Here is a 27,102-nt window from a genome sequence, read left to right as displayed (position 1 = left end):
ATTTGATTTCACTGCCGTATGTCTCAAAACTGCTTTGCAAACTGGAGGAACTTGAGGGTATTAACTTGAACTTTTCTGCCCTCTAGTGGCAGCACCAGGGACACTGGAAGCACAAGCACCCTACACAGTATAGATTTATTTTAGTGTCATCTGTGTATGACACATTGAATATCTACAGGAACAGTGTAAGTAAATTTGGCTGAAGTCGTGTTATCCTTTGCTTAAAAATTAAGTCGTGTCTTCACGTGGCAATAAGAGCTACCAGAGCTTGAAATGTTAATCCGAGATGACCATTTTTAAATGTATTTGTAGCATATGAAAGTCTGTAGGCTTTGAAAGCTGAGGTGTTGGGGACAGTAGGACAATTTAGATTGTAGAGATACAGCTGATATTCACACATGCTACAGAAATCTTGAGGCTACTTGTTTATTTGGGTGAGTTGCAGTTTGTTACATAAAAGCCGAAGTAAGAAGTGTGTCCATTAACTTTTAGTGCATTTTAAGTAATGGTAAACAAAAAACAAATCTATAGCAATACCTACTCGCATTTAATGCCAGGTGGATTTTAACTACTTTAAATATACAAAATATATACATATAATGTTGAACCACAATGCTTGAAAAAAAAACTAGTATTGATAATTCTCAGCTGATTCTTGCAGTAACTGAATTTTACAAGGAATAAGCATTATATTGGCTGTTGCATTTACCTAGACACAATAAAATTTAAACTGCTTCAATATCTATGTTTGATTAGTTGCAGAACGCTTTCACATGAATTTTGGCCTCTGAGATTTTCACAACAATATGTTGTTTTACTGACATCTGATATGAACCTGTTGCTTGTATTAAAACTGTAAATGTGTAACTCATACTGTAGGAAGACAAAAAAGTCTCTGGTCCAAATTACCAAGGTAGTTTTATTTCATCAGGGACAATTTCAAACAACTATAGCATCACTTTGAAGTTAACAGCAGGATTTTTACTAATTCTCAAAACTTCACAAAATAGGCTTTTTGTCGTGTTCATTCACCTTGCAAACAGAAGAAACCAAATACCATTTCCAGGACATGCTCAAAGTACAAACTTTGAACGTGAGCTGACTAGTCATCCTCCTGTGTACGACCTGCTGTTGTTCTGATATTCAATGAGTAGGCAAACCCACAACAGTAGTAAAAGTCCCCATTTTGGGGCTATAGGTATACAGTGTCCACAAACCCAACACATTGGTTTATATAGCATTCATTATCAGTATCTTACTGTCCATTTAAATGAACCAAATAAAAATTGACACATTACAATAATGGTATTGCCCTTCACCATTGTCACTGAGAGTTCAGACTCAGGGCAAGTTGTGTTATTGTAGTCTCTTCAACCTTCGTCAGCCACACACGTGAATCAGTCAGTCAGCTTGAGTGGAGCACTCTCTTTGCACAAGCCAGCTTCAAAGCCCACAGGTAATATGGATACTTAATGTAATGATCGAGAGGTTTGTAAATATCTGCATGAGAGAAGACTGCTGTAGCAAAGAGGTCAGACAGAGGAGTGTGCTAGTGTATGTTTTGTTTTACTCATAAAGAGGTTTAAAAGAAGTTGATGCTCTGGTTTCTTGCTTTGTACTTTGTGTTTGTATCTGTACGTATTTGGCTGACTCTGTGAGCTGTGTTTGAGTGTGTGTGTGTGTGTGTGTGTGTGTGTGTGTTTGTGTGTGCGCGTGCGTGCATGTGCGTGCTCAGGGTTGACTCTGGATATGTCTACGCAGCTCCTGCGCCTTATCCCTCAGGTCAGGTCTGCTGTCAGACTGCAGCGTTGACAGGGAGCGCTGCAGCTGCTCCCGGCTCTTCACAGACACACAGTCCCACTGTTCACTCTCTGTCAACATCACATGCACACAAGAATATTGAATCAGTAACACTTGGATCAATAATGTCTGACCTGCATACATATGTATGTTTGTATATTACAAGACAGTAATCCTGAAAATATAATCTATAAGATAAAATATGAACTAAAACGATAGATGACAGCTTTCTAATGGAATTCAGTCTTCAGATTTTAAAACGCCTCCAAGTTCTCCATCTTAGCTTCGTGTGTTAGCATACTAACGTTTGCAAATAAGCATTAAACACAAAGTCCAGCTGAGGTTGATGGGAATCTCATTATTTAAGACAAAGTACTGGACAAACTGAACATCTAACCTGACACAACTTCATGGCAATACATACAATATTTTGGGAATTTTTTAAGCCCGGCCCAAAGCTTGGGACTAACTGACAAACAGCCCAACATTTCCATTCCTCATGCTAATAGCATGGCTAATTAAAAAATTGGCAGAGAACATGTTATCATAAAACTACCTGAAACAGTATGAATATAATAGGCTCCCTTCTTTCAGTTGCACACTTTCAAACTAAAGTGAAGAACAATACACTTTCAGACAGGCTTAGTAGCAAAAAAATAAAAAAAATCTCACCTCCAGTTCTCTTTACAATCAGATCCACAACTGACAGGGCCTCTGTTCTCACAGATGAGTAACTTTTGTTTTCTGGAAAACAAATAAATGAATAAACACAGTGATGAAATGCATACATATTAGAGTATTATGCAAAATACATTGAAATTGTGAGGCAAGTACCTAATGGGTACGTGAGAGCAGCACACGTCTCTGTGAGGATCTGTGACAGTGCATTGGAGTCCTCACGGCCTTTCTCTAGCAGCAATAACCTACAGGAAAGAAAAAAACGCTGACAGCTGACATATGTTGACAAAGAAGCTTAAATGTAAAAATGTAAGCACAAATCAATCATCTTAAATAATTTAAGGGTTGATTTGAAAGAACAAATAATTGGAAAAATGGTTAGTAAGGAATTCTTTGTTGGTCCTCACCCCTGGAAGTAAGCCTTCATAGACTGTAGAACAGCAAGCTGTACTTTCCAAGTGCTTCGCTTGAGCTTTTCACACATTAAACCGCATACTTCCACCTGGAAACGAGCTAAAGACACACACACAGTTCGCGGGACATCATTTTGTGAGAGTCACATCTCCAACAGTCCACCCACCTTTTTTAGCCTATATTACCAAAAGTAACACTACGGCAGCTCTGCCACTGAAGTTAAGCCTCTGGTAACGTAGCTGAGTCTTTAAGAATTAAGATTTTAAAAGAGCTGCAGTCAAGTTGAGAAATATTTTTGGCAACATGATATAAGCAAATTTAAAAACTTATCCCCCTGTCAACACTTAACATGCTCATCAGATGACACTCAATAGATCAACTGATGAATAAAAAACAAAGTTTAAAAGGACCAAGTTTTCTTTTAGATAATTCTAGTGATTATTATACTCCATAAACACACATCTTAAAATGTAATAAATGAAACAGAAGAGAAAGTTTAACAAATTGAAAGTGTTTTGGAACATGTTTGAAAATAAAAAGGACGTTATGATGTATGATGTTGTAGAAAAGTTACCTCATATCCAGCACTGATATTTTTTCAGAATCCACAATATACACCATGTAAAACCAAGTGTACAGCTTTGAGCGTGTGGTTTAGGGTCAAATAATTTTACTACATTTTTTCTGAACTTGTACTAAATTTTACCCTGAGTCTGTGGGTTCCTGGGCCAAGTCTTTCCAAGAGTCTCAAAAGCACAAAGAAGAGCTTCAGTCTGCAACTCTTTCTCCTTCACATCTATATCATCATCATCCTCCTCCAGTGACCTCGGGGATGCACCACCACTCTCTGGGCAGCTCTGTTGGGTATAAGGAAGATAAATTAAGCACAGTCATAAGGCTTCTTAAAACTCAGTAATGTTTTGGGTTTTTTTTTCCAAATATGGCACTATAAAAACAAACAGCCAACATCAAATGAGTAGATGTTAAACCTTCTTGATCAGCGGGAAAAGGATCTCCGTCATGTCGCTGAAACGGTCCTCCTGGCTGCTGTGGAGCACGTCTCCAGCACAGCGCAAAGCGGCCATTTTGTACACCAGGCTCTCCTTACGGCATTCTTTCAACACAACTTCCAGCACCTCAGAGATGGTGGGCTGACCTGCACAAGGCTTCTGCAGCTCAGCACTGAAAGCAACAGAAAGGATTGAAGCAATAAAGTAGAAAAGACGGCATTAATGGGAAAAGTTCTGGAAGAAGTCTCACCTGCATTTGCACACAACCGATCCAATGGCTTTCAACAGCTCTTCCTGGAAAAAAAAAAGCCAAAAAAAAAAGAATTACCACCTCATGGTCGTAAGCCCCTGCAAACCAGCCAAGTTGCAGGCTGGTTTTACAAAATATTATGATGTCACCGTGACCTTTGACCACCAAATTCTAAATCAGTTTATCCCTGAGTCCAAGTGAATGTTTATGTCAAATCTGAGGAAATTCCCTCAAGGCGTGACTAAGATACTGTGTTCACTCATCGACACAGAGGGATGGAAAAAAATCTCCTTTAACCGTAACTATTTCCTTCTTATTTTTACACTCTGATCGTGTACTGGCAGTTGTTACCTTGCCCGCCCAGGTGCGTCCGGATAGTCCCTGCATTAAAGCTGTTAGCACCAAGCCAAGGTGTGGTGCCACTAATGAGCCTGTCTGTTCCTTTGCAACGGTTGCCATGGCAGCCGCACCCTGAGCCTTCATCTTCCAGGACTGGGACTGCAGAGCTTTCTGTGTGATAGCGATCAGCTCCGTCATGTAGAGTCTGATGCCTCCAAAGCTTCCTGGAATCAACGAAAAGTTGAAAGAATAACCGTTATCGTAATGACAAAATCCAGATGCTCTGATTGGACCGTGTTTTTAATGGATAGTCTATGCTCCAAAATACCATATATCCACCATTGTAGAATATTTTAAGTATTTTGTCATTCAATACTTCTGAAAAAAGTTTTTTTTCTGTAGTATTTTGTGGATCTTTATTTTTCCAATTTGTATTGTATGAGTATTTCTAACCTGGGACGTTCTCCTGCCACACCTCAGCCCACAGCGTGGCATCATGGCTCTCTCCTTTCTCCTCATCAGGACCTGGCGCTTGATGCATGCCCAGGAATGCCAGCGGCAGTGCCACTCCTGCATGGCCCTTCAGCACATCAGGACTGTAGTGGCTGATGGCATGCACGGTCAACACACATGATGACTTATACACCGGCTCTGGGAGTAAAAGAGACAGATGACGAACCACAGAGAGTAGAAACCGAAGTTTAGTTCAATGCAGAAATGAGTTACATTCTGATTTTCCAAGTGAAGAAAAACACATTTAGTACTGTCTCACCCTCTTTCTCCAAGTACCAGGTGTTGAGCTTCAGTAGTAGTTTTTCCACACTGCTGTCTTTTGCTGTCTGAGGGGTTGACATGTATAACAAACAATGCTTACTATATCACTAACAACAACCTAAGGTGTAATTAATGTCATAAGTTTGCTTATCAAACTTACCCTGACTAGGTGCCCCAGAGCAAAGGCAAACGCTTTCTGTACTACAGTGCTTCTATCATGGATACCATTCAGCAGGGCACTCATCAGTTTACCTGGAAACACCAAAGATTTCCCCGTCATTAGTTCCCTTGCACCAAACACCAAACACATTAAACGAGCAGGTGAAAACTTGCTCTGTACCTGAATATGGGGTGAGGTCCTGGGGACACTGCACTGTGAGTGAAACAATTACACTGGCACAGCCACCCTATGAAGAAGATGCAAACATTAGCAGGCTGACTTAAATAGGTGGATGGATGTGGAAGAGGTTGACAGGAAGATGCAAATAAGTGGGCAATCAAAGCATCAACATATGAACTATTAACTATAGTAGTGTGTTTTACCTTGGTGCCCAAACCCACTCCACTTTTAAGCAGCTCACACAGCCTAGGAACCAGCTCTCCCAGCACAGAAACGTCGAGGTGCTGCAGACACTGAGCACAAAGACACACTGATCCTTACAAAAAATTCCTCATTCTTCTGTATGACTTGTCAGGCTTTAAACAGAAACATTAAAATCTTTGCCGGGACACCTACAAACTGTGTTTAAAAGTCAAAAAGTCAAAAAACTAAGAGGCAACAATAATCATGACTTTTTTTCTTTTTCTTTTTTACCATGTTAACGGTCTCCATCATTGGGGAGGACTTGGCAGCACTTAGTCTGGCAGCATCCATGGCACTCTGGAATTACAAAAAAAAAAAAAAAAAAATTCACATAATTCATGAAAATGTTGACTCTAATCTGTGAGAAAACGTACAGGCTTTGGTTACCAGACTTGGGTGATGATGCAGTAGACGGCTGAGGTTACCTTCTCCTGCTCTGTGGCTCGGAGGCTGAGGTAGTTGAGGACCTGGGGCTCCAGGGTGCTGAGGGCCTCCAGCAAGGCCGGGATGAGTCGGGAAGCATGAGGCTTTAGTCTGGCACCAGCTGTCTTACTAATCTTCACCAGGGTCTGGATGCTGGTAGGGAAAAACAGGGTGGTTAAGAGAGAAGAAAGTAAACAATGATGTGGCACAAAATCACAACCTGGTATTGTGGTACCTCAAAGACAAACATGTTAGAAAACTGCAACCACAAATTGATCTCTTGTTGCCTTGGTGGTTTTGATGAACAAGGGGTTCAATGACTCAAAACAACAGATGAATAAAATCTCCAACAGAATAAAGACTCTGCCTCTTTACAAATTTATCTAGGCAGGATCATATGTAGGTAGGTATTCTGTAAATTGCGAAGCATGTGGTTGAAATTTTCACTGTGGTTGACTTGTAAACTTTCAACGTGGACTGAGTTATGCTCGAAAAAAACATCCAAAGTCAGTTTGCCACCTACCCCACACTACTAAAACATTTTCTTCTCTGTATTTGACTGACAGATAAAGAACACACGTTGCCTTGACATACATGATTTCAGAGCAATGTAACACAACAAAACCAAGACCACATGAGAGGTGGGAGACATTACCTGAGTGAGCGGACCTCTGCGACATTGCTAACGATGCCTTTTTCCAGCAGAGTAGGCAACAGCACCGCCACAGTTCTCTGGGCTGCTGAGCCTGTAGACTCACACATACGAGTACACACCTGGACATGACAGAAAGAGAATGTCGAGGGACGGGCACCTGGATATTCACGTGTTTACACACAAACAAATACAAACATATACACACACAGTCCCGTGACTAACATTCTCACCTTACTGAGTGTTTTCAGTGTTAGGTCTGCAGCCTTCCTCACAGATTCCTGAAATGAAATGAAATGAGGAGTGATCAAAACTCAATCTATGCTTGATGATGTTTTCATCATCCCATGCGTCAGTCCTAAAGTGTCCTGCAATGCGTCAGAAGCGATGAACCTAGTCATCGCTTGTGCTTAGCGGATTAAAGCAAGACTGATTCTGATTTCCTGCTCACCTTGATGTCATCAAGGACTCTGAACAGTGTCTCCCACATTTCTGCAAGATGATCAATGAGGTCATCAGCTTGGCGGCCACGAATCAGGTCATTCAGGGCCAGGCAGCTGGTAGGAAAAGCATTCATCAAAATACACTTCTTTGGACTATTGTATTACAGCACAGGCCTCATGCTGACTCCCTTATTCAGAACAAGTTGCATCAGTACAAGTTCAACAGCTACATTACCATAATTACAATGGCCCCAATGGTTACCATAACTGCAACAGTCACATAATAGTCTGCATAATCACTATAATTACAGGACCATTAAAGTGTCCCTGAGGCCAGAGATTATAGGAAAGATATAAGAGAAAAAAAAAATAGGTCAAATAAAACCCAAGGAGAGAAAAAGGAAATTCTCGGGGCATTTACTGTAGCCCCACACACACAGTCAATGGTCAGGCCAAATAAACAGATGAGAATAGAACAGCAGTCAGATTCTTAATACAATATGTGCCGTTACTCTACCTGGACTCGCGAACTCTCCAGGTGTTACTGGTCAAGTTGGAAATGACATCCTGCAGGATCTCCTTCAGATACTTATCCACCTGAGACGCATCAAAACAAACAAACATCCACATATAGTCACTTCTGAGGATGGCAGTCCTTTACATACACTTACTTGTACATGTATAAGTGTGTATTTTTTGTTTATGTTCTTATTCTGTACTATTATCAACTCCTACCAGGGTCTTATCAGTGACCAAGGCATCCCAGATGCTGGTCATGGCCTGGCGAATGCTCAGGTTGGGGTCAAACTGGTAGCGGTACAGACGAGGCACAAGCTGGGGCAGGAATGGAGCCAGCTGCTCCCCGGCCTTGGCAGCGATCATGTGAAATCCAAAAGCTGCTCCCTGAAAGGGGCGAGAGGAGAGGTTAGGAGGGAGGAGGGGGTACAAAAGCACACATGTACTGGATGAGAAACAGAATTAGTATGATACCTTGCGGGAGTTCCACATGGCATGGTGACTGGCCAGGTTCATGAACTTGTAAACAAGATCTGGTTGGTTCAGGTCACTGGCCAGTGAGCAGAGCTCCTTGTATGTGGACAGGCCGTGGCTGCCAAGAACCGTCAAAACAGGAAAAAAAGTTTAATTTCCGCACACCAAACCCACAGAAACACATTGTCATCAAATTTGGGGGAAAAAAAGGGGAAAAAAAATTGAAGTGACATACGACTTACCCATCAGGTGTTTTCCCCAAACCTTCTCCTTGGAACACCTCTGTATCTTGTGAGACAGCATGTTTAACTCTACAAACATAAAGAAGCATTTTATATTATCTTCACACAATGGAAATACTCTCCCCATATTACAGCATCTTGAGAATCTCTCTTGTTCCATTACTTCCTCCTTTACTCAACTATTCACTCACCTTTTGCCAGTCATGAGTGTTTCCACCAGGGTGGACACCAGTTCGTGCTGGTCAGCCTCTCCTCCCATCTCATAGACCAAACCAAGTCCTTTAGACGCTACATCCTGACTCAGCTCTAGATGAAAGAAGAAAAAGAGGGATGGATGGAAGAATTCAGTGGGACAGATAGTAAGGGATGATGTTTGTTTTGTAATGATGCTCAGGTACATTTGAAAAACACTGATGTGAGTAATGAGCAGAGCAGTGTGGTGAGAGAGTGCTTTCCTCTTACCATCAGGGTCTGAGAGAACAGAGATGAATGCCACTTGAATCTCCTTTAAATGGGACTGTAGGAGTAAAGGAAGGCCAAAGTAAGGGAATGACAAAAAGTGATTTGACATATACACATAAAGCCTGCTCAGTCATAAGTTTGTGTATGGATCGTTTTCAAATCCTGCATCCACCAATAAACTGAACATACACCGAAGTAGTTCATTCTTTGCAAAAATTTTGCAATATGAAATAGAAGGTAGCCCTGAAGCAGAGACTCCAAAGGGGAAAGTTAGAGGAGAGAAATGCAGTGTCCACAGTCAAACACCTCTTCTTTCTTTTTGACAATTTCAAATGAAAATAGCATGACTTTGTATGCAAAGGCCTATAAATCTCACACCAGAAAAACCAGGGAAAGTGTCAAAATTCAAAAAGCTAAAACTTTTCTTTATCAGACTAATTCTACCGGCAAATACAGTTACTGTTTAAGTCGCCACTCTCTGTTTAGCAGGGCTGAACAGTTTGTTTTGAGATTCAGAGGTTTATGGTTGTATAATACACCCACCATGATTTCCTTGTGTTGGCTGAGTTTCTTGACCAGGGAGAGCAGCCAGATGCAGGCTGCCTGCCGGACATGGGGATTCTGGCTGGGTATGTACCTGGACAGGATGGAGTTGAGGACCCAAGGAACCACATCATTGTTTTTAACATCTAAGGGGGAAAAGAAGAAAGTGGAAAAGTAGTTAAAGGACCAAACTTTTTAGTTTTTAGTTTTGTTGAGGGAGCATTTAACATGTACATAAAAATGGATTATTGGATGTAAATGAATAGGCAAATCAATCTTTTTATCTATCCAATATCTGATTACGAGCAATGTAGAACTGCTAGACAGAGACTAAGTCAGAAAGTATAGCACTGTCATAAAGCAAGAGCCAGTGTGACAAATCTGATCACTTGAAAAAATGCAATGTGGATAGTCAACACATATTTGATAACCCAATCATATATGCCTGAGCATAGCTTGAGAAATTAACTAATCCGTTCTTCCCATCCTGCCGACGTTAGTAACTGCATTCATGCAAAGGCGGCAAAATGGAAAGAACTGTAATAGACCTCTTATTCCGATTTAGGAGGGCTTGTGCATTATTCCAAGGTACTTAGCCCTAGTGCTAACCTTGCAGTCACACCAGATAAACAGCCTGAATTAGATTATTTTGTTGTGTTTCACATTTGCAGCAGTTTGTAACCAAGTGAAATCAGATAGATACAAACAGTGTACAACAGCAAAATCAATTGTATTAGTGTTAATACTGGATTTATTATCATGTAGCTGCCAGTTGTGTCTCTGCAGTCAGTTTGTTTACATGTCGTTGTCAGAAATTCCCATATGACTTGACTGCGCCATTAAAACACAGGCCCTTTTTAGTCCACATTGTACAAATTTGTACAAACAGCTCTTGAAAGTACAAATTAAAGTCCAGCTATGACTGAAAGTACTCACTGTGTGGTGGGCTGTACTGTTCCTCAGTACAGGTCCATGGGTCTCTGGCAGCTCCAGAGCTGGTGCCTATTGCAGCACTGGTGATAGCCTCTCCAACCGTGAACTGCAGCTCCACCTGTTTGGCCTTCAGAGAAAAAAGCAAAAAACATGAAAGATGTGGTCATTGATGAGCTAACTGACAGCTTCATAGGGGCTCAAGCAGAGATGAATGCAGACAATGTTATATTTTTTGTGCTGGCAAAAAAAAGTCCAATTTTGCCCAATATGATCCCAAATAAATCTGTTTTTACATTGTCTTGTAGAAGCCCTGAATTGCTTATGTTTATGCTACTGTCAGTCATTAAGCCTCTCACCTCAACAGAGTCCATGAGCCCCTGCAGCAGCTTCTTCTGATGAGGGAAGTCTCCATCTCCCACTGGTAGGTGACCCAAGGTCTGGATTGATCGCTCCTTCATCTGGACCACAAAACATGAACATGACAGACACAAACAAGATAAAAAAAACATGATACAAGTCACCAAAATCATTTAGCTGAAGATCGGATGTATCAGTAATACATTTATCACTAATGTAATATAGACACACTGTGCACTGCTGATGAACTTGTCATCACTGAACAAAATATCACAGCAGCCACTTCCTTTTGTGCAGTCCCTGGTTACCTTTGTGCTCTCTTTGCCCGAGGGGATGCGTGCCAGCAGGTTTTCCACAGTGGAGAGTTTGGTAATGCCCTCACCCTCTGCAGGGATCAGCAGGGTGCCATTTCGTCCAATTTCTCCCAGAGCTGTACAGGCTGCTACAGCCAGTAGTGCACTACTGCTGTCCAGGAAGGAACCTGGGTGGAAACATAAACACTTGAATGGTTGAACCCACAGACAGAAGTAATTTGTCTTACTTTAATTTGACTAACACAAAAGATTTATATTGGCAAATAAAATAAAAAATGTTTCGTTACAGGAAAAATATATTTAAACAAAAACGACATTTATCCATTTTATTTACATTTCCTCATCACAATCTAGGAAGATTTAACATTTAGCATCAATTTATTGTACTATTATTGTTCTATTATTGTCAATAAATAAAGCCTAAATTGCAGGAAATTGCTGCAAAATAATTACATACCAACTGTCTTGGTAGCCATGCCAACAAGTTCATCATTTTCTTTTGAGGAGATGGTTGAGGTGACAGCTTTCTTCTTGCTCGTGTACCTTCCCACCATATAGCCGAGAGCCAAGATGGCACCATGCTGAGTCTCAGGACTCTGTGGTTCAACAAAACCAGTAAACATTTGCACACTGTAAAATTCAACAACTTTATATATACAAACTATGCAGTGTTTCGCATACGTGGTTGTCTTTGGTGATTTTGATCAGGTTCTGCACGGCTGTCTGCAGCTCGTTGCCAGTCATGGTAGAAACCACTACAGCGTACAGCTGGGCTGCGAGCTCCCTCATGTCCTCCTTATTTGTGTTCATCAGACTCTGGAGAAGAAAACATCTGTTATTACAGCTGAGGCAGCGGCCATATCTGTTTCACTGATGAATTAGTGCATTGTTAATCCACTCCCAGATCTAAATAAACACATAAATACAGGAAATACTCACTTTAATCCAGTCAATTTTATCAACAAATCTAGGAGCCAGTTTCTCTGGGCAGACAGACACAACCTCCAGTAGACAGTACATAACTGGGATTCCTGTTGAGAGATTATTTATGAGGTGGAATTAATACAAATTCAAAACAGAAAAATATCTGTAAATGCTCACACTGAGTGGTAAGTGAACACCACTTGTAACAGAGCCAAGTCTTGTTGTGCATACATTTTATTTACAGTTACAGTCTCAGATATTAAAGTCAATACATGTGGTACTTTACTTTCTCTTTTCAGCAGAATCTATTGGCATTTTTAACTAGACAGGTATGACCTGACAAGCCAATCAACATTTGTGTTTGGAGTTTATCATACTCACAATACAATACTGATTTATAAACAGTAAAATCATTATTCTAAGCCCGTACTGACTGTGGAGCCATTTTCTCTAGAAGAGCAGGTTCATTTCTCTCACCTCCTACAGCAGACAGCAGCTGCTGCAGCAGATCCATGTAGACATGAATAGGATTTGCCTCAGAGCCCTTCGGCACTGAAGGCTGAGGCTCAGAGGACAGCAGTGCATGGACATAGCGGCCGATGGCTGGGGCATCATCCTGCATGTCTGCCAAACGCGTAGACATGGGCGTGGCCCCGGCACTGTGGGCTAAACACATCCTCAGGTAGAGCACGATCTGGGGAAACAGGAAAATTAGGTGGACCCTAAGGCGGGTGTCTGCAGTGTCTACAACCCCTTACTTTTGGACAGATACATATTGAATATGCAAAGTCATGGATGTCACAGGCTAATCACCAATTAATATTTACCTCCCCAAATGCAGAAGGGTTGAATGGAATAGTGGAGGTTCCAACAATATACTTCGCTGGAGTCTTGATCCTCTGAGCCGCCTGACAGTGACACAGTGAAAAACATAAAAGATATGTTATTTCTTTATTTCTATAATCTTTTGGAAACCTGAATGAAAAAGAAAATTGAAAATATGCAAAAAGGCTCACCTTCTCCTGGACATAGGCCACCATGTCAGGAAAGGATGGCATTGGCTTTGGTCCCTCCTTCTCCGAGCTCTTGGTAGGAAAAGCCCTCAGCACCCTCTGGGCCTCCCCAGCCACCTCCTCTCTCCTAAAAACACAGAAAACCAGCTCATTTTATCTCCTGCGCCACTCAAAAAAGTAAACCATTGACACCTTAATTTTAGTTTTACCCATGTCCCATCTTATTTGTATATGTTTATTGTATTTATGATGTAATAAGTATTTTCAAGGCTCACTAAAAGGCTGGCAGTGCAACAGGAATACACTGTTTTTACTGTTATGTACAGGATTTCTGGGTTTTGGGACTTACGGGTCTCCAGCTGCCAGCAGCAGCAGGTATCTTGATGGCACGTGATCAGGAGCAAACACTGTGCTGGCAAACTTCATGGCCACCTGGCGAACTTGCACCTCCGGCTGCCCAGAAAGAATAATCAGGAGTGTTACATTTGCCTCATCCCAAGTTATTAACTAGTGAACATTAATGTTTTTTTTTTTTGTTTTTTGTTTTTCAGAAACCAATTATCTATTTTGCCTAGCTGCACTCACCTTTCCAATGTATGCAGCAACCAGGGCCTCCATCAGGTTCAGCAATGCCCCCTGGAGGTTAGCATAAGCTCCAACCATCATAGACAAAGCTTCCTGAATGGCAAGACGAACATCAGGCTCCTCCTGAAGTAGATGACACAGAATTTTGGAAATATTAGTACACTGTGCTCTCCTGAGAACAGGCTAAGAAAGGATTATGTAATAAACTTTGATTGTTGACTTTCCCATAAATCTGTTTGTTGTGAGGAGTCTTCCGTGCATTTAATGTCAGACTCTTGAGAGATCGTTCACCTACCTTGCACATGGACTCAAAAAACTGCTGTACCAGTGCAATGTCCTTTGTGAACAACTGTGGCATGCGGCTAGAACAGAGGACATAAAAAGTAAATTTCGATTTCTAAAATGCCACATCAAGCAGGCAATGATAATGGAATTTACACACACACACACACACACACACACACACACACACACACACACACACACACACACACACACACACACACACACACACACACTATTATACCTTGAAAGCTTTCCAACAGCAGAGTAGGCAACACATAGTAACTTAGGATCCTGCAAGAACAAATGTTAAGTGTTAAGTAGGTATAAATCAAACTAAACTGTATCAACGTGCAGATGCAAATGCATGTTGTTATTTATAGTTTTACCTCCTTGTATTCATTGATGAGCTTGGTCAGACCATTCAGCAGCATTAGCCCCAAAGGCTTGTTAGTGTCGGGGCACCTGAACAATAGTGAGAGAAACAACATTTATTTTTCAAAATGCAAACACACTTACTTTGTCATTGAAAGAAACACATCCTGGATGTAACTAGACAAAGGAACAAGTGCACTTTTCTTACACCATGCAGATGTGATGGACAAACTGCAACGTGAGAGACAGCAGTTTGTTGTTGGTGTTGGCTCCAAACAGACCGTCATACACAACCTATGGAGGACAGGGAACCAATGAGAATGATTGTACCATACTCTGATGCATGTCCTTGAAAATGATTTAGTCATACTTAATGAAGCATGTGTCTGCAGAATTGAGATTTGGAAGTGCAGCACAGACAAATGTCATACCTGGATATTAGCTGGAAAGCACTCTGCAGCTAGGCGTGACCGTAGCAGATGAGGGAGGATCTTCAGTTTGACTCTTGTGCTTACAGGTTCGTGCTTCAGCTCTTGCTTCACATTGCCACCCTAATGCATATAGGGGTCAGTACACACAACAATATTATACATTTAATATTTCAAAAAATTCACAGGTTAAATTTGAAAACTAAATGTTGAGTTTACAAACCTTTGTTTTAAGAGGAACATCCCCCAGATACACCTTGTACATCTTGTTGATAATTAGAGGATTGTTCCAATCGATTATGCTGGAAAATAAGAAAACAAATGCATTGGATTGCTGCCCAAGAAACAAAGACATTTGGAGCCTTGTGATTTTTATCTCATGTATTTGTAGCACAACACACAACATATTAGGTAATTATTATTACCTAATAATTTGGTATTTTGTTGTATTGGTGAAGCACATACTATTTGGTTATGTAAGGCAATTCACCTACCTCTGTTTACTCTTCAGCTCCAGATCAGCTGCAGTAGCAACACTATGTCGGGTGTCGCTGGACGCCACCACCAGGTGAACCACTGTCTCCACCTCTGGGACTTGCTTTGCCTCAATGAATTTCACTATCCCCAGCTTACACTGTTGAAACCAAACACACAATGAACCACTCATCAGCTGATACGCAAGAAAAACACAACACTGTGTCTATCACGATCCATAAATTCACTCAAATCATTACACAGCCCTTCAAATAAAAGCGCTCTGACACAAACTTGAAAACATATTTGCCGGCTGTTAACTGATAGACAATTTCTGGATTGAGCTCGGTTTTTCAATTTTACAGATTTTGAAAACTGATTGAGGCTCCAACTTTTGGGAGAGTCAAGCTTCATCCAGCGAGCACACACAAACTGACAAAACTGTCGCCACTACTCTTCCTCCAGCTTCAGTCATTGCACCTGCTCTAGTTGCTCAGCGCTCCACTGGGCTTCCCCAATAACCCTCTTGGCAGCATAAACACTCATCCCTGGGGGAGGCTGGGGAAGACCCTGGCCGCCCACAGCCACTGTCCCATCTGCAGAACTTCCCTGGGAGGAGGAGGGAGCAGGGCGAGTTGGAGATTCATTCAGCACAAACCTAGAGGAGCCAAAGAGAGAACAGGTGAACATTCTTGCTCAAATGTAAAATGCTTCTAAGAGAACAACTGGTGCACACGTTTCACTGGACGGTCATACAGTACACAAACCACACAGCAGGACCTCACCCATAAGGCATCAGTAAAACATCCAACATGAACTCCAGCAGCAGCTGCACTGTCTTTGGCCGCTCAGTTAAGTTAAATGGAAAAGCATTCTTGGAGGTATCTGCAGGATACTTCATATGGTAAAGAGTAGGGATCAGCAGGTGCATCAGGCTAAGATAAGAGGAAGAGGATAGAAAAGCATAATCCAATTAAAAAAAGAAAACAATAAGGTCTGTGTCAATTAAGCAAAAACTCAAGTGTATCTGAAAAACGCACTTCTTTTAATCCATCTCTGTGATAATAGTAAACATCCTTGTGCATCCTAAGGTATGTAAGTGTGTGTCCCCTCACCTGTCCTGCTGTGGCTGTGGCTTGCCTTCCATGGCAGTGAGGAGGGTGGGGGCCAACTCACACTGTTTTCCCACCTCCAGGCGTGGGTAGCCCATTTTGATGTAGATGATGGTGAAATTCTGCAAAATATTTAAATTTAACAATTACCAATTTCAAGTTACAAAAAGAGCCAAATCAATCTAGTATCACTGACATAGGCCACATTAGATTGAATCTCGAAATGTTCAGTTTCATTCTGCAGTATACTCTCAATAGGCATCTCATATCTCTACAAATTCTACAACAACATAATGATGTTACCATATTAAGAATAGCAAGCAAAGCAAAGAATTGACTTCATTATCAATGTATATTACACATCCTCCTCCATAAGACCTACACTGTAAAACAAGAGTCATACCGTAACAAAGGAGGCGGCTGAAGGGTCTTGGTACTGCACCAGCAAAGTTTCTACTGGTAGCTGAATCTTAGGTCGGCTCTTTATCCTCTTGTTCAGATGGACCAATAACTCCATTACCTGGATGAGGAGGCAAAAAGAGTAATTTGGTGGTTTAGTTACATGCAACAGGTGTATAAATCAACACTCACTGGCAAAAGAGAAAGATCCAAGCTCCTAACAAACATCTTTCTATCAGGAAGTGTAGTGACGTCAGAGGAAGTGAGTGCAGATACTATACAATGCGAGGTTTATGCATTTATCTACATTTTTGTTAGAGAGAGAAACTAATATTTGAGGTGGAGGGTCTGATGGCGAAGGCCGTGATTTATTCATAATATTAACAGATGTAGCTATAAAGCACGAACTCAAGAGTCACTGATACTATGTTCAGGCACAGAGATGGGCAACACCCTTCTTACTTTCTTCCGCACACCCTCCTGAACGCTGGAGAGTTTGAGGAGCACAGGGGGTAGGAACTTGGAGATAATGTCTTGTAGCTGTTCGTCTGTTTCTGCATGGCCCAGGCGAAGGAACACACGTTCCAGTTGATCTGTCAGAAAAACACATTTAACACTTTGATTAACCCTCATGTTTCATTTTCTGGGTAGCTTCAGCCATTATCCAAGAAAACACACTACACATATGGTCAGTTTGAAATAATACCTCTGCCATAATTCATTTGACAATAGCTTTCCATTCAAATATGGGAGAACAACCCATTGTGTGTATGCAACCAAATGCAAAACCAGGCTGTGCGACCTTCAGCTTCCATGCGAAGGGAGCAATATATATATTTATATATACATATTTAAAACAGTGAACTATAAACAGACAACCCCTCATGCATGTTGCTACAGTTTGGCTGATAAGCTCGTCCTGTCAGCTGCTGTGTCTGTGTGACCATCACCCAGCCCTGCCCTCTTTCTCTTGGCATGGCTCACAAACCACCTAGCTACATCAACTGACAGACTATCCACGCATTTCACCGTTTCTCGTCATTCCCCTGGCTCTTTACTACCAGTGACATCCTGTGCAATTAATCCTAAATGTCCTAAACATCCAAACTGGAAATTTACACCTAAAAAGTTTGATCAATGAAGATATATTAATAGCCTACGTGATAGTTTCATTTTGACCATGACTGGGCAAAGGGCCTCCTGACGTTAGCATTCCGGCTAGCTAACATAGCTGAGCAGCGATCTATCGCTCCTGCCCCAGTTTTTAACTGATGGAAGCTTTATCGTTGCTTCAAAAAACACCCTGATCTTTAGAATAAATCATGCTCGTCCTTTTATATAGCTCTGACAACCACAAACACGACATTTTAGGAGATATTAATCAGCAATAACGCAGAGAGAAACTTACTGAGTTCATCCTGGGCAGCCATGTTTGCAGAAAGTCATCTAGCGACCCTCGCAGTTCAGAGAGTGTCACTGCAGTCAGCAGGGCCACTCCTCAGTTTCATCACCCATACATGCATGACATACAGAAGTCAAAAGATGAGTCGTGCATTATACTCATACGTTTTGCATTACTGGACCTAATTATACACGCTTAAAGGTATGTATATGAATGTAATATATGCTAAATCACTACAATGATACACCATACAATCCGTTATGCCATATCATTCTTATGCTCTACTGCTGTCCTGTTGTATACACATATATCAATATTATATTAACGAATATTTTTCATATTGTGAGTATATTACATTGCCTTTTATGCTTAATTATATTCATTGTGTACACTTCGTAATGTAATTCTAATTGTATATGCGAAAATAATGAGTTTCTCAGAGTCCAAGTTTAAAAACAGGAAATCTTCATATTTTTGGGGTTGAAAACAAAGTATGTTTGCAGCCTGCATTGCATATACAGACATACATGAGAATGGTCTTTCAGTGACGTAGGACACACCATTTATCCAGAAGTTGAAATTTTTAAATGAAATTGTGATAGATTCTGGATTTTTTCCCTGAGGGTGGAGGTGTATCCTTTTAGCAATTTCTATCCAGGTAATTGAACTGGATAGTATTGGGGATATTTTATTTTAGTTTTTGTCAGTCAATATTCATGGTGCTTTAAAAAGCAATTAAGCTATGGCTACATTTTTTTATCTTATAAAATGCATAATGAACTCCAAAATGTAGCTCCGAGGGGTCAATATTAAATGTGTTTGTCAATTCAACTTAAAAAAAGAAACAAAACGAAATTAAACTGTAATAAGTTTTCTTCAATACTAGATAATAAAACCGACAAAAATGTAAGACAAAACAACCATTAACACAAAAACATAATACACCTGAAATGTATGTGCAATAGGGCTGCAATAAACAATTAATTTCTCAATTATCTGCTGATAAATTTCTCGATTAATCGATTCATTGCTTTATCTATAAAACAAAAGGAAACAGTGAGAGTTCGCAGCTAATAATTTTCGGTTTCCCCTGAGGTAATTCAGGAAAGTTTTTGTTCATTTTAGGTAAAATATGCGGTTCAGGAATGTTCGCAGAACGTTATTGTAGAACCATTAGGCAACGTTCCCTAAAGGTTCTCTTAAGGTTCCACAAAAATAATCTTTAGCAAACGTTCCTAGAACACTGAGAAATTTTAGAGAATGCTCGCTGATTACATATGAACGACATATGCCCATCACATTGCCCCAGAGAATAAAGTGACAATGAAATGTCTTGTCTAAAAATATCCAATTTAATATAATGCAAGACCAAGAAAAGCAGCAAAGTCTCACATCTGAGAACATAAGTTTTTTATTTGTGTTTTACAATTACTTAAACGATTATCCGATGATCAAAATAGTTGTTGATTTGGTGGAGTTTTATAATTTTTTTTTAATTTTTGGACTAATTGATAAATCTTTGCAGCTCTAATGTGCAATGTGAAATAAAACAGTTTCATGGTGGAGATGCAGGTGCCTCCGGCTGCTTTCCAGTTCATGACTCTGCTGCAGATTCGCAGATCTCACAGTGTATGGATAAGTCCACCACAGCTCGGTCCACCACGGTCGTGCCTTTCAGCAGGCTGACACACAGCGGAGCTGGAGTGGAGGCGGACTGAAACACATCCGTTTTGCACGGCACGAAGCAGCGGTAGCAGTCAGAGCAGCTGTCATGTGAATCAGCTGGACCACCAAGGAAGGGGATAAACAACAACTCCACTCCGTCTCTTTAAATTAAGGTAAAATGCTATGTATTTCTTAGAAACAACACGTGATATACCGGCGAAAACTGTGCATGGTAGCCAGCTCCGTCCCAGTGCATTAGAAAGCGCAGTGTATTTCGTGACTCCTGTGCAGAATTAGCCAAGCTATCAACAGCTAACCCTTAGCGTTGCCAGCCTAAGATAAGTTGGCACAAGCTCATGCCAATGGGCATCTTGGACCGTGTGCCTTGTCATTGTTCGTTTATGTTGCTAAACTTATGCAATACCGACAAAATAAGATATACATTATGTAAATAGCAGACTAAATCATTTGTACCACACAAAGTCACATAGCGAGGTAGCTACGGGCCTGTCTGCAGCCACCTTGCAAGGGACATTTAAACCCCGTTGACTCGTATATTAAGAAGTTAGCTAATGTGGTAGCTAGGTTAGCTTAATAGTTAGCTACTCTTTCCCTTTCCCAACTGCTGTTCCCGAATTCTGTTGAATCTGGTCCCGTGGACACATTTCCAGTCCAAGCCAAAGAGTAGTCTACCCAATAAGTCTACCATGTATTTATAAGTTAGCTCGTCAGCCGAGCTAGCATGCTGTGCTATTTGTTCAGCCATTACTTGGCATCATAACAAAACGTAGGCTAGTTGGCTAGTTAGCTGGTTTGGCAGACAACAAAGATCAGCCAAGCTACAGACACTCATGCAGTTATAAAAGCGAAATTGTAACTCAACCGAAATGTAATTACCCCAGGGCAATAATGGCAGGTGCGTTTTATTTTTAACAAATAGGCCGAATATGCTCGATTAAGGTTATCCACGTTTTGAAATCATTCTTTTAATATCTGAACAAACAGTAAGGCTGTGAACACATTGTGTCCAAACACTGTGGATGATATTTAGTAAAAACTTGTTTCAGCCTGCAATTGCCTGTTACATAATCGGGTCGCACGCCATTGTAACGTTGTTTGCACTGAAGTAGCGGTATGAAGAAATGTAAGGTTGAAAACGCAATGGCCTCACTCGGGGCAATGTGATCCTTTGTCTGGATGCTCAGTAAAGTCGGAGTTGGGAGTGGGATGGGTGGATGGGACAAAAATCTGAAAAGGGTTGTTGACATCAATGGATCAAATCGACATCTGTTGGATCTCTACTTCCATCTAGTGGTGAACTTGTCGGCAACACACAACCCAGCTGCCTCATGGTCCAGTTTACACCTATAAATTACGTCTAGTGGCACAGATTTTGAAATGGTCAATATAAAATTTGCACCAAAGTATTAGAGAAAGAGAACCTAAACAAAAGATATTACGTTATAAATTAAGCAACACTTAAACTAGTTTGAATTTGTAATAGCATGATTCAATGCATCAGTCAATGTATCACTGCAACAACATATGAAGTGAAAATGATTAGAAGTAGTTAGAAAATGCTTGAATTGTGCCAATGCGTGATATGGGTACAGGCATAATGTTTTTAAATGTTTTTAACTTGACTGTTTTCTGTTATTAATGCACCCAACAGCCAAAAATAATTGGCAACCATCAAAAATGGGTGACTCCAATCAACAAAAAATAATTAAACAATGTAGCAAAATTAAAAGAAGAGAACAATAGGTAATCTAAGAACAGTAGTTTAAAATGAACACACACTAGATGAATTAATCACAATTAAAACACTTTAAAAGTTGAAAACAAATAAAAATAAATTACTTTTCAGTAACCGGATATGTTTGTATCTGTACATTTACAGTATAGAGTATATACTATTCAGTATGCTCTGAATAGATGACACCCTTTACCCTTTAAAAATAGACAGATTCTCTCGTTTGCCCATTCTCTGCTTATGTTTATCATTTTTAAATTTTTCGGTCAATCTTGCCCATAGACAATCTTTCAGAAAACACTGCATCACCACTAATAAAATAATCATTTATGTACATGCCCACCATAGTTAACAAAGTAATCAATATATGATTACCTAATCCAGTGTGTGTCAACATTAAAAGTCTACTATAAAATAAAATATAAGTTGATGTTATTTATTTATTTTCCAGATTAGATCTGGTGAGGCGGCAGGATGGCGGGAGCAGAGGTGTACACCCCTGCAAACCCCACCTGCAAGATTATGACCTTCAGGCCCACCATGGAGGAGTTCAGGGACTTCAATCAGTACCTGGTTTATATGGAGTCTCAGGGTGCACACCGCGCAGGCCTGGCTAAGGTAGGTAATATTTTCAATCACAACTTGGATAAAGTGCTTATCTCTGTGTGAAATTTGAGAACCGTGTGATAGACTTTGTTATGTCTACTAGATTGGTGTGTCAAAAGTTCCTCCTTTTTAAACCCACAGCTTAATGACTATTGTAATTTTGGACGGAAGGCAGCTTTAGTCAGCCAGAAGAAAGACAGAAATAAAGAGAAGCAGAGAAAGACATTGAGACACATAGTGTGATTGATATATACATGAATAATAAACTAGCTGCCCTATTACAAGTAGTGGGTTAACCACTGTGGATTCATAATGATGAAATGCTGATTAGGGTGATGTATTCATGCTAGATAACTATGTCCCTGGCATATTTCCAACAACAAGCCTTTGCTCCTCTGTTTGTTCCCCAGGTGATTCCTCCGAAAGGCTGGAAGCCCCGTCGTACCTATGACGACATAGATGATCTGATGATCGATGCTCCCATTCAGCAGATGGTGGCAGGCCAGTCAGGGCTCTTCACTCAGTACAACATCCAGAAAAAGCCTCTTAGTGTGCAGGAGTTCAGGCGACTAGCTAACAGTGACATGTGAGTAATATAGAAGACTTTTAAACTGTATTTACTGTCTGATTGATTATTTTAGAGGGAGGACAAACACTTACATTGCGTTCAAGCACATTCAGTGGCTAATGTTGTGCTGCCAAAATAAGAATCTAACTTTTTGTCCAAAGGCTACATGACAAATTGTATATTCCAATACATGCCACACAGTTAATATCTAGAATAAAGGAGAATCTGCTAATCTTACATAAACATAAAAAAGTGAGAACAGCAGTAAAGTCCCTGGTTTACATGTTCATTTCCAGACCTTCAACCTCAAATTGGATGAGTGGTTTAAAAGTGCAAGAGTGATATTTAGTAAGGGTATGAAATGTAGCTGATGATGTATTATTCCCGATGAAGGTTTTCACTGTACAAGACTACACATGCTGTACATCCACAGTACCAAATTTAATTTCTTTGTCCTCCACAGGTACTGCACGCCACGCTACCTGAATTATGAAGATCTCGAGAGGAAATATTGGAAGAACCTCACTTTTGTCTCACCCATATATGGTGCTGATGTCAGTGGCAGTCTCTATGATGAGGTAGATGGCTTTTCTTTCTCTCTTGTTGCTTTCGCTCTGTTGGTACTCCCCCATTTACATGCATATTGGTTTGTCTCTGTCACTGGTTATTCAAAGCAAAACATAGACTACTACTACTAAACACTGAAACTGTTTCCTACAGTATATCTAAAAACAACGCATGAGAATAAATGAAAAAATCATAAAGATTTTACACAGGGAGTTCAGTATCAAGTCTAATCTGAGTTTTTTTTCCCCTTCATAATGCAGGTTCAGAGAGCACACTTTAGCCAGTGTAGGGGTACATTACAATAAGTAAAGCAATTAGATATTTCTGTATAAAAATGTTCTGTCCTAAGAAAATGTAGGCTGCGCTGCAGCTTTTCTTTGGGTATTAAGTGTTGTTTAGTTTGTTGTATAGTTGCTGTAATGAAGTAATGAAGTGCCTGTGTCATAGTTGGAAAATCCAGTTTTAAACCTAAAGCAACAAGTTTCAACAGCAGGACTTTAGAGGCATTGTATACTTGGCATTTGTCACTTAAATAGAAAGTGACCATATTTTGGTATTTTGATGGAACTGCTTAAATTCATCACTGTGTGGTTTCTATTAGTTGAAACTACAGATTTTCTTCTGCTTCACATTTCACTGCTTACAATGCTGCTTGTAGGATAATGGTTCTAGCATTTTGATGGAGAGCAATAGGGGTGATGTGACAGCTGGCCACCCCGGAGAAGCTGGTTGGCTGCTCCCCCACCACCATATATACAGTATCATCTCCTGTACATAAAGTTACATTTTAGAATAGCATAGAATAGAATAAACTCTATTGTCCAACTGAGGCATCTTTGGTCTCACTCAGAAAAATAAAAATATAAACATGTCCACGAGTTACATAACATCTCATTAACAACTGATATGTCACACATCCAAAACCATCTGTTATCTCACAAGTTTTTATTTACAACAGTCAAGTGCCCATACCAGACAGAGATATTAAAACAAGGGTGCTCTCTCTATTAGGCTGACATACTTTTTTTCCAAAACATAAAGAATGACCCCAAACCCCGTCATTTTCCTAGTTAAAAAAGTCTGACGGACTTTCTTACACATAAAATCAACATTGTCTGTGAAACTCAGTTTGTCATCTATGTGTGTTCCCAGATACTTAAAACGGTTAACAGTTTCCATGGTTTGGTCACACAATATCAATGATGACACTGGTCTGCTTGGTTTAAAATAAGTTCCTTTGTTTTTCCAACATTAATCAACAATGAGCTGGACCTACACCACTGTTCTGTTCAATCATTTTTATAAAAAAAGCCCATTAAAGCCATGCCATCAGCATATTTAAAAAGCTTAAAATTGCTGTTGTGCAGTGTCACTTCATTAGTGCACACAGAGAATAATACTGGAGATAAAACACAGCCCTGCGGGGCCCCTGTGTTTAAAAAAAACCAAAACAAAAAAAAACAAAAAAAAAACATCAGATAGTACATCCTTAACACAGGCTCTTTGTGGGTGGCAAGTTAAAAAAATCCTTGACCCAGTGCACAAGGCCTCTGCTCACCCTTAGGTCCAACAGCTGTTACTGGATTACATGATTTTGCATCATGTTAAAGATTGAACTAAAATCAACAACAAAATATGTTTATCTTTTGTAGGTGACTGGCAACCATGTTGCTCATAGTGATAGTGGTTTTATAAGCAAACTGTAATGGGTGCAGTTGTATTGCTATGCATGAGGTGAGATGTTTATTGACGATCCTCTTCATGCACTTGTTCAGTACAGAGGTTAATGCTACAGGGCAGATGTTATTCAAGTCTTTGGACCCTTATTAGTAGGGAACCAATAATAGGTGCCTTCCATATTAGGCACAGTACAGGTGTGCAGTAAAAACTGGATTAGTTAAATTAAAACTGACCCTTGCTGGATGTAGCACACCTTCAAAAGCATCCTTGTAGACCATCAGGTCTGTGTGCTTTGTGGGGTTTAAACCGAGAGACTCAAGTGCCAACCTCCTTCTCGGACAGATGGATTGTGGGGTTTCTGGTTATGTTGGTACAGATGGTGTTGCTCTTCTCTTTGCAGCATTTGATGTCAAATTGTCCATAAAAATGATTTAGATCATTCACAAAGGAGAGAATATACAGTATTTGATACTGATTGGATTAAAACCACTGTTGCCTAGCTCTCTAACCTTTGTTTCTCATCTCCCAGGATGTAGAGGAGTGGAACATTGGCCACCTGAATTCCATCTTGGATGTTATCGAGGAGGACTGTGGTGTATCCATCCAGGGGGTTAACACTCCATATCTATACTTTGGCATGTGGAAGACCACTTTCTCCTGGCACACTGAGGATATGGATCTGTACAGCATCAACTACCTCCACTTTGGCGAGCCCAAGTCCTGGTTAGTGTGGCACAGAGATTTTGGTACAAGCTTCAGCAGTTGTGCAGCTCAGCAGTTGTGTAGCACAGTGCAATGCAATGCAGTGCAATGCAGTGCATTGCAGTGCAGCAGTACGACAAACTACAGCCCAAATTTATCATAGTGTTGAATCAACACCACCGTAACTGAGGTTACAACAGCATCCAAGAGTGCTATTTTCACAAAGGTATTTGTGAAAAAGTGTACTTGTGCCTCACCTGTATGTTCACATTTACCTTCTTTTACCTTCTTTTCTTTTAATTCTTTTAAGTTTTTCCCATTTAAGGGTCTGTCCATTTTATTTCTATGGTGTCTCTGCTCTTGTTAAGACTGCGATTTATTTGGAGTCTTAACACTCATGGCCTTTATAAAATGCACATCCATATTTGTGTCAGGGCTGCCATATTTAGTACTGACTCTCCTGTCAGAAGTTTTTCATGATTAGAGGCGATTTTAATTAAATACAATGTCATAGGTTTAAATTGATTTACCTGGTAAATCTGTTGCATGCGGCCCTAGGGCTTTGTTGCCTTATTGCTTGTTTGCACACTGAGGAGGTCATGTGCAATGACTGTGCTTTGGAGGGTTTAACTACTAGTGAGAACAGAATATGCACAACATATCCAGCATAAGGGGCTTGATTGGTGTCTAGGGAGGGAGCTGTGTTATTCTCCAATGGTGAAAGCATATGTTTTGATTTCTTGGGAGCTGTCAGTCTTGTCCTTAGGGTGGAACAAGGCAAAATTGTTGCAGTTAATGTTTTAACCAGTCAACCATATACTATAAATTGTAGCACTGTATAAATTTACCTTAAACACCACTATACTGATCAATACAAGTGTGTTAGTCGTAGTATTTCTGCAGCTAATTCTACTACTACTACTACTACTCCCACTTAAACTCTATATCTTTGCAGATCTCATCTTCGTACTGCTTACTACTGACAGTTGATTTCTCTATTTATATGTCAGGAGTGGAAGAGTGTGGATAAGTTGCCTCGTAGTGTGGGTCACATATTTTTGACAGATTTTTTGGGGGGGATCCAGAGGACAGAATTACTGTACTTTCTCTGGAGAAATATAACTTTTTTTTGTAATTAACACTTCAGACTTGGACCTGGATCAGTTAACAGTGTCATAAAGTGACTGAACTCTTTAAGTGAAACATGATAAGAGAAGCGAAGATGAGGTTGAAATTGATTTCCCAGATGGTAGATTTTTAGGTGTAGGTACAACATTGACCTACTTTCAAATTGTCAAACTATCTTGTTTGAATTTCATAATAAAATACTGTAACGAGTGTAACATGATCGAGGTCGTCA

At 40.3% G+C, this 27,102-nt stretch overlaps 2 protein-coding genes across 9 annotated transcripts in view; one reads left to right on the top strand and one right to left on the bottom strand.

The window, feature by feature from the left end:
- Nucleotides 1-899: 899 nt before the first annotated feature.
- On the bottom strand, nt 900-18,229 carry kiaa0368 (KIAA0368 ortholog). Its single transcript, XM_022758663.1, has 49 exons — nt 18,208-18,229; nt 17,262-17,392; nt 16,804-16,920; nt 16,404-16,522; nt 16,074-16,223; nt 15,769-15,946; nt 15,309-15,448; nt 15,038-15,116; nt 14,818-14,937; nt 14,595-14,680; nt 14,401-14,476; nt 14,256-14,305; nt 14,025-14,091; nt 13,730-13,852; nt 13,494-13,597; nt 13,148-13,271; nt 12,959-13,039; nt 12,609-12,825; nt 12,147-12,238; nt 11,889-12,023; nt 11,665-11,803; nt 11,202-11,374; nt 10,893-10,994; nt 10,540-10,663; nt 9,604-9,749; nt 9,061-9,115; nt 8,790-8,904; nt 8,599-8,667; nt 8,357-8,474; nt 8,102-8,269; nt 7,884-7,963; nt 7,375-7,480; nt 7,157-7,204; nt 6,927-7,045; nt 6,274-6,424; nt 6,080-6,145; nt 5,809-5,898; nt 5,606-5,672; nt 5,426-5,517; nt 5,264-5,330; nt 4,945-5,142; nt 4,504-4,715; nt 4,153-4,196; nt 3,882-4,074; nt 3,599-3,749; nt 2,886-2,991; nt 2,635-2,723; nt 2,473-2,544; nt 900-1,871 (listed from the first exon to the last, which is right to left on the bottom strand). Exons 1-49 carry the CDS (start codon nt 18,227-18,229, stop codon nt 1,732-1,734), a joined length of 5,511 nt encoding a protein of 1,836 aa, XP_022614384.1. The 3' UTR covers nt 900-1,731.
- A 1,716-nt stretch (nt 18,230-19,945) lies between these two features.
- LOC111231525 (lysine-specific demethylase 4C-like) overlaps nt 19,946-27,102 on the top strand; it is a 33,017-nt gene continuing 25,860 nt past the window's right edge. For all 8 annotated transcript variants that reach the window (XM_022758651.1, XM_022758645.1, XM_022758646.1 and 5 more), the window contains exons 1-5: nt 19,946-20,039; nt 22,071-22,237; nt 22,636-22,811; nt 23,257-23,371; nt 25,570-25,763. In XM_022758651.1, the coding sequence (XP_022614372.1) occupies nt 22,094-22,237; nt 22,636-22,811; nt 23,257-23,371; nt 25,570-25,763 (629 nt within the window). In that variant the 5' untranslated portion in view covers nt 19,946-20,039; nt 22,071-22,093. The remainder of the gene's footprint in view (nt 20,040-22,070; nt 22,238-22,635; nt 22,812-23,256; nt 23,372-25,569; nt 25,764-27,102) is intronic.

The sequence above is a fragment of the Seriola dumerili genome, unplaced genomic scaffold (genome assembly GCF_002260705.1).
Source record: "Seriola dumerili isolate Sdu_G_001 unplaced genomic scaffold, Sdu_1.0 BDQW01000302.1, whole genome shotgun sequence".
Lineage (NCBI taxonomy): Eukaryota > Metazoa > Chordata > Actinopteri > Carangiformes > Carangidae > Seriola > Seriola dumerili.
Note: the sequence above shows the minus strand (reverse complement) of the source record. Positions and strands in the feature narration are given on the sequence as shown.

Bases quoted from the DNA above. Each gene is read 5' to 3' on its own strand.
- kiaa0368 (XM_022758663.1), bottom strand. From the start codon at position 18,229: ATGGCTGCCCAGGATGAACTCA. The intron at 13,272-13,493 runs GTAAGTCCCAAA...CTGTGTTTTTAG, and splicing joins CTGCTGGCAGCTGGAGACCC to GAGAGAGGAGGTGGCTGGGG. The intron at 4,716-4,944 runs GTTAGAAATACT...CGTTGATTCCAG, and splicing joins GTGGCAGGAGAACGTCCCAG to GAAGCTTTGGAGGCATCAGA.